Raw genomic sequence first — 7811 nt, forward strand, 5'->3', positions numbered from 1 at the left:
GATAGATAGATAATACATTGATGATAGATAGATAATACATTGATGATAGATAGATAATACATTGATGATAGATAGATAGATAGATAGATAGATAGATAGATAATACATTGATGATAGATAGATAGATAGATAGATAATACATTGATGATAGATAGATAGATAGATAGATAGATAGATAGATAGATAGATAGATAGATAGATAATACATTGATGATAGATAGATAGATAGATAATACATTGATGATAGATAGATAGATAGATAGATAATACATTGATGATAGATAGATAATACATTGATGATAGATAGATAGATAGATAGATAGATAGATAGATAGATAGATAGATAGATAGATAGATAGATATAAGAAGGCTAGCTAGCTCTTTTCATGTGTGTCTTTCTATATGTCCCCTGTGATTGAGGAGAGGAATGATGACCTCCCCGGCGGGCTCTGACTGAGGGAATGGCTGGTCTTGGCTGTGTAGGGAAGAGGTCTGTGAAGCAATGTGAGAGAAGAGCTCCTTGTGCCCTGAAGCTCGGTGATAAAACCTTAACAATCCGTTACCAAGAGTTCCAATTGGCCTAAAGACGTAATTAGGCGTCCGGGTGACGTCCTCGGTCCATGGCTGGCCCCTTCCCCCGTGCTCCGGGACGGTTCCATTGCACGCTATGAGGACGGAGAAGCCCCGGCTGGAGCCCATGACAAGTACAAGTCCCGGGGGTCACCGGCCAGGGCTCCTCACTGTGTGTCCTAGCAGGACTACGTCACAGCGACTGGCAGCCAATCAGCGGGCGGGTCATGGAAGGCGCCGTCCAATGGGGTTGAGCGCGGCTGTGTGAGTGGCAGCCCGGGAGGGATAGAGAGTGCTGGAGCAGGAATGAAGTTGTACTAAGTAGAGCGCTAAGACAGGAAGAAGTTAATGGGCTACCTGAGCTGACAATTAACGAGCCAGTGGATGAGGAGTCTGCACGGGACCGGCTCTCCACAGGACACACACCTATGAAGTGAGTGCGGAGGGGAGAGGTGGGGGAGGGGGGATTCTAGTCTTCTACAGGTTCTGGGTACCAGCTATGGCACCGACCTGTACCCTGAATGTCTCCTGGTTACCTCATATTCCGATGGCCCAGTGCTGACATACACCGTCCAATCTGATTGTACAATCCCCATCCATGATGTAATAGAAGAACCTGCCTGATTTCATATTAAGCAAAGATTTGTTCAGGTTTGTCTTCAGGTCACATCATTGGTTTAAATCTAAAGGAGATTGTACAACCAGATTGTAGAGTGTGTGCCCGGCTTAAAGGCTCATTCACAAAACGAACACAAGGACATTTATTAGAAATAAAAATGTGTCCGTTATTTTTAGTTGATTGTTATACGATGTGAGAATGACTAATATGGCTACAATAAGATGTGTGAGTTATGTATTACCATTCCACCCGGGTGTATATGACAGCAACATGTCTAGGAAAATCGTTCAGGAAATGTGGAGATTGAGGAATATGAACTGGGATAAAATGTATTTGGATAGGGGGATATCAATTGAATAAAAAGGGTGACTTGGTGCTAATAGAATGAACAAACCTGTGTGGGATATATATATATATATATATATATATATATATATATATATATATATATATATATATATATATATATATATATGTGTGTGTGTGCGTGTGTGAAAATGTTATTTTAATTATTTTTTAATTATTATTTTTTAAATTAATATTTTTTTTAATTAAAAGCATCCATTTCGCTGTATTGATATACAGTGTATCCATTTTGCTGTATTGATATAAAGAGGCTGATCTACTAAAGGATTGAGAATCTTCAATTGATCAATTAAAGCTGTGCTCCTTTTCTGTTAAAAACAAAACAACAAAACAAAACAAAGAAAACAAAAAAACAAAAAAGAAAAGGAAAAAAAACAACTAAAAGAAAAAAAACTAAAAAAACCCCTAAAAAAATGAATAATTGTAATCATTTTTTATTATGCGAATATAATAAATAAAGAGGAGTTTGCTGTTCACAAGATTGGATCATTGAAATGAATGATTCTATTTATTAGGTGAAGATCCCCAACTCCTTTAGTAAATCAGCCTGACAACGTCCAATTTGACAGATCACCTATGTGTGACATCATGGGATGTCTTGTCACCTGCGTATGTCAGGCACAGCTGATGTTGGTGGCCCTGCTCTCTTCCACAGGGTGACAGTGTGGTGTGGGGCCCTCTCCATTGACATCCTGCCTCCTGTCCTGGAATGACACCAGTGGCTGTGTTGGACCAAAGGAGAACTGTCCCAACTTCTGTAACCCTGGATTTAAGGTTCCTGAGGATACAGGCTCCCATAGCTGCCCCTGTTTCTTCATTTCCAGGACCCAGCTCAGTTATTGACCATCTCCAGCCTCCTGCCTCTTCTTCTATGACCTCCAGCTGGAAGAACGCTGTTCCTTTTTGATGATTCTGTGGAGTTCAGTGTCTACTACATCTAGGAAAGGATTACTTCTCCGCCATGAAAGAGAAATCCAAAAACGCTGCCCGGACTAGGCGGGAGAAAGAAAACAGTGAGTTTTATGAACTGGCTAAACTGCTGCCCCTGCCCTCTGCCATCACCTCCCAGCTGGACAAAGCATCCATAATCAGACTGACAACCAGCTATTTAAAAATGAGAGTGGTTTTCCCTGAAGGTAGGTCCTCCTTCTTGTTTATCTTCCTTTCACTCTTTGGATAATCTGTTAAACCTTGTACAAATGGTCCTCTGTCTCTCCCTGGTCTGGTCGATGTCTCTGGACTTTCTGCCAGAGGTTGTGCCTGATGAAATCCTTTGTGTATTTTCCTGGGTACAAGATACAAAAAAAAAAAAAAAAACACCAAACCCAGAAACAAAAAAGGAAAACAAAAACAAACCTTAAAAAAACCCAAACCTTAAAAAAAACAAAAATAAACAAACCCTCCAACCCTAAAAAAAACAGAAAAAGAAAACTAAAACAAACCTTAATTAAAAAAAAGTATATATATATATATATATATATATATATATATATATATATATATATATATATATAGTTATTTATTTTCTTAACTATTACTTCTGCTATAGCAGCTATACCTGATCTTTCCCATATCCCCTTATAACCTGTGCAGTGTCCAGAGTACCGGACAGGAAAAAGAAGTCATTATTTTAAATATATAACGAAACAACAAAACAAAACACTTTAGGGTTTATTTATTAAAGCGAGGGAGTGCAAAATCAGGCTCACCTCTGCACAGAAACCAATCAGCTTCCAGGTATTATTGTTAAAGCTTAATTGAACAAGCTGAAGTTAGAAGCTGATTGGTTTATAGGCAGAAGTTAGCCTGATTTTGCACTCTCCAGCTAAATAAACCCATTTCCCTCTACAAAACCTTCTATTCCCGATCTTCATTTTATGAGCTGTGCACTGTCCAGGGTATTACCAACGTAATAAAAAAACAAACTAAAAAAAAAAGACTGAAATAAAAAAAAACAAAACCCCTCATAACTTTCTCCCCGACCTTCTTAAGAGCCAACCACCCCAACCCTACCAATCATAAACCTACACTTCATAACTACATAGGTTACAGGTTTGGGGCTGCTAAAACAGAGAGAGTCTTTCTTTTTCTTTTCTTTCTTTCTTTTTCTTTCTTTCTTTCTTTCTTTCTTTCTTTCGATTGATTTGTATCATAAAAGAAAATACTAAAATGATAATAATGATAACAAAATAAAAAAATTAAATATATGTATAATAGATAGATCGTTTACTAGCTATTGTAGTTCTCTTCGCTCTTTTAGATTGGCCGGTTTGATCATTAGGACTAGTCCTGCAGTAATAAAATCTGGAATCTGGTTTGCTCTTCATTCTGTTAGTTGATAAAAATAAAGCTATTGTAAACTCCAAAGTCAGTGATGTTCCTAAAAGGATTATTAGCAATGATTTGTCAACTCTCCCAGTCTCAGTAGGCTAGTTTTCTGCGTGATTTCCAGCAGATCTCGTCAATTATTGCTGCCTATGTAGCTGCTTGTTTGATCAGAAGAAGCATATGGTGCAGCTTGCAGGGCTGTGTCTAATCATGGGAGGAAAAGAATAGCAGCTCCCTGTCCCTGGGTGCCCAGAGAATGCCTTAATACACCTGGGGATAGCCTGGCAAAGTGCACCAGAGCTACCCAGCGCACTCCAAAGACTATGCTAATTTCACACACACTGCACAGCCGACTTCCAGCATACCTACAACAAGTGACTCTGGACAAACCTCCACATACACCACTATGCTTCTTTTCCTTCTGCTCTTTACTAGACATCTTTTTCTGCCATTTGCCTATTATTATTAACAGCAAAAATAGGGCGCAGCACTATAGAACATAGGACATATCCCAAGATGTACATAAAAGCGGCTTATTTTATTTGAAAATAAAAGGTGACCATTTAACAGAATCCAGGGCTGATAATTTTCTACAAAAAGATAAAGTACAAATCACATGCATTATACCTTATGCCAACTGTCATGTTGAAGAGGAACTTAGATTTTGATGTCTGCAGCGAGCACATATTTTTTTTTTTACCAAGGGTACAAAGCACGCCTTTATTAAATCGATATATATATATATTAGATACTTTCGCTAAAATAACACATATAGAAGAAGAAGCTTGTCTGTCTCGTTTACAGATATTATTATTATTATTATTATTATTAATAATAATAATAATAATAATAATAATAATAATAATAACAACTGTAACATTATTATGCTATCTAGAACGAATAGTAGAACTATAATAATAAGAACTATAATAATAATAATAATAGCAATAATAATAACAACAATAACATTGTTACTGATAAAATATGATAACAGTAATTATAATGAAAGAAATGTGTACCTGGCTTAGGGGAATGTGTGTAGCAAGCCAGGCTACCATATAACACTGTTATGCTTCTGTGACACCAGCTGAATTCTAGCAGCTAGAAATAAGGAGTATAATCGTAGAAAATAACCGAACAAAAAATGATTAACATACCGAAACAAAATGACCAGTAATAGTATGCTAATAGGATCTGTAAATTATAGACTGGATTGGGTACAACATACATATACAAGATACAGAGGTGCAGAGGTGAGTATAGAAATCTAGAAGCAAGTTTTCTGAACTAAGACACACTAAAAAAAAAAATCAAACCAAACAAATATATATATATATATATATATAAAAAATATAAACACACACAAATATATATATATATATAATACACACATAATATTTTGTGTGTGTGTACATATATATATATATATATATATATATATATATATATATATATATATAAACACACACACAAATATATATAATACACACATAATTTTCTGTGGTTTTATATATATATATATATATATATATATATATATATATATATATATATATATATATAGACACATATAGATATTACACACATAATCTGTGTGTCTATATATATATATATATATATATATATATATACATATGCACACACACACACATACATTTTTAAAAGGACATCTTTTCTTTTTTCGTGCTGGGAAATCCCATATATGCCTTGCCAATTCCAGCCACCTTTGACCCAGCATTGATAAAGGAATGATAAGTTTGTAGATGAAGTGTGTATGCAGAATCCTCCATTAGTTTTAGGCGCAGGGGTCCATTAAGGGAGTGTAGTTTTGTTTTTACTCTCAATCAGTGATTTAAAGTTGAACTTAGATTTTCCTGTGGCCCCAGTAAAGAAGTACTATGATGTGAGAAGTACATGATTGCTAGGAATCCAAGCAAGTGTTGCCCCAGCCTAGACAGAGCCGAGTTGGGCAGCGTCTAATGAGCTGCGCTGTACTCGCACTGTTAATGTCTGAAGGCTGCGCTGTGCTTGTTATAATTCCCCCTTCTGGGGAAGCATTGTATAGGGAGCTGTGCAGACATTCCCACGTGGTGCCCTGTGTGTTGTTGTTTTTCTTGGAGAGGTGAAGAAGGGAATAAGTGTCGGGTTTCAATGTTTATTTTGCCTCCAGAAGTTTTTCTCATCTCCAGGCCCAAACGGTGCACTTTCCTCCATGCTCCTAATCCCCTTCTTTTTGATGTGGGCTTACACACTGATGTGCTGAACTAAACTTCTAATAGAACAGTTAAAACAGGAGATTTATGTGGCAGCAGCAGCGAACAGATGAATGAGTCCGATTGTAGGTTCCCCTTACTTCAAATATCGGGGGCTGGATTACAGCCTGCCTTTACACCCTTGTAAAAGAGAAGCCGAGTTCGGCCCATGGTTTGATCTCAGAATCCAAGCTCCATCCCTGATCGTCTATCTCTGTGCCTATGGACTGCTGGCATCCTACAATTATTTGATTGATCCGGGAGAGGTGTTGTGACAAACTGGGATTTTAAACGTCACCACTCCTTTCAATGATACATCGGAACAATTCAACAAACAAGGGCCGCGGATTAGCATTTTATTGTCGGCTGATTAAACACACTAAAAGAAGTCAATAAAATGAAGTGTAGTCATGGAGGGTACATTGTTTTGAAGCCCCCTTAGTAAATGCTAGGTGATCCTTTTATTTGTTAATAAGAAAACACAAGAGGCTGGGCTGTGGGTGGCCATGATGTCACAATTAGCTTCACTTTTCTGTGCACATTATGTCACTGGAAAAAAAACAACCCCAAAGAAGTAGATGGTAGTCCATAGGGGGACATTAGTCTGATTGTGAATGAGCCCCAATCTGATCCATACCGCCCACTCCACTAACCTGTCACCTGCTTCACTCAGCTCTATAGGAAACATTTGTGTACACCTAAATGGACTGCTTTCTAATGTGTTCCCTATTCATGACACACACCTTTACCTTTGCAGCGGCCAGGGCCTGGAGTTGTCACTAATATATTCATATATTCATCCTCACACCACCTCCAGGTCTGTGGTTTGATCAAATGAATATTTTACTGCAATGGACTTTTTCCGCTATCATTACAAATCTACCAAAGAGAACAAATATTTGGATAGTATATGTATAGGACCTGTGTTTTGTATTGGACGAAGGCTATTTTATACTAATAGGTGGCTTTTTTATACACATATCTGTGAGCAAGGCTTTGTGTATAGCTACATTTAATACGTCCTTCATCAATTATTATAGTAAACCATCTAAGTGTGCTTTACAAGATCTGATACACCACAGCCGAATGAAATCATCTTGATTTTTATATTGTACAATGACCACACATACAAAATATAGCTATATATCTATATAGATAGACGGACATATATAGAATATGTTTAATTACAGGTGTTTGGAGCTGTGCAATCAGAGTGTATATATATATATATATATATATATATATATATATATATATATATATATACACTTAAATCTCTCTCTATATATATATCTATATATATCTATCTATATATATATACACACACACACACTTAAATATCCTTATATATATATATATATATATATATATATACACTTAAATCTCTCTCTCTCTTTCCCTCTCTCTCTCTTTATATATATATATAGGTATACGAATCTGTGTAATAATATATATATATATATATATATATATATATATATGTATGTGTGTGTGTGTGTAAAGAATTAACATTTTTTTATCTATATAACATCTCTCTCTCTCTCTCTATATATATACGTTTTGTGTTATGCAGTGCGCCAGACACCTGTATTTCAAAAGAAACTTCAAAATGAACTAATGAAGCCTAAAGAAATTGTTTGTTAAAAAAAAATCAAAGCAATCTACAAAAGAGGGCT

The 7811-nt window shown here is 36.3% G+C and overlaps 1 protein-coding gene across 1 annotated transcript in view; it reads left to right on the forward strand.

Annotated features, from left to right (window-relative positions):
- Positions 1-871: 871 nt before the first annotated feature.
- SIM1 (SIM bHLH transcription factor 1) overlaps positions 872-7811 on the forward strand; it is a 118985-nt gene continuing 112045 nt past the window's right edge. Inside the window, exons 1-2 of the mRNA XM_089665183.1 lie at positions 872-1003; positions 2211-2691. Of these exons, the coding sequence (XP_089521309.1) occupies positions 2517-2691 (175 nt within the window). The 5' untranslated portion in view covers positions 872-1003; positions 2211-2516. The remainder of the gene's footprint in view (positions 1004-2210; positions 2692-7811) is intronic.

This window comes from Staurois parvus, unplaced genomic scaffold (genome assembly GCF_062004578.1).
Source record: "Staurois parvus isolate SC_StPar_1 unplaced genomic scaffold, SC_StPar_1.0 ptg000048l, whole genome shotgun sequence".
NCBI classification, from domain to species: Eukaryota; Metazoa; Chordata; class Amphibia; order Anura; family Ranidae; genus Staurois; species Staurois parvus.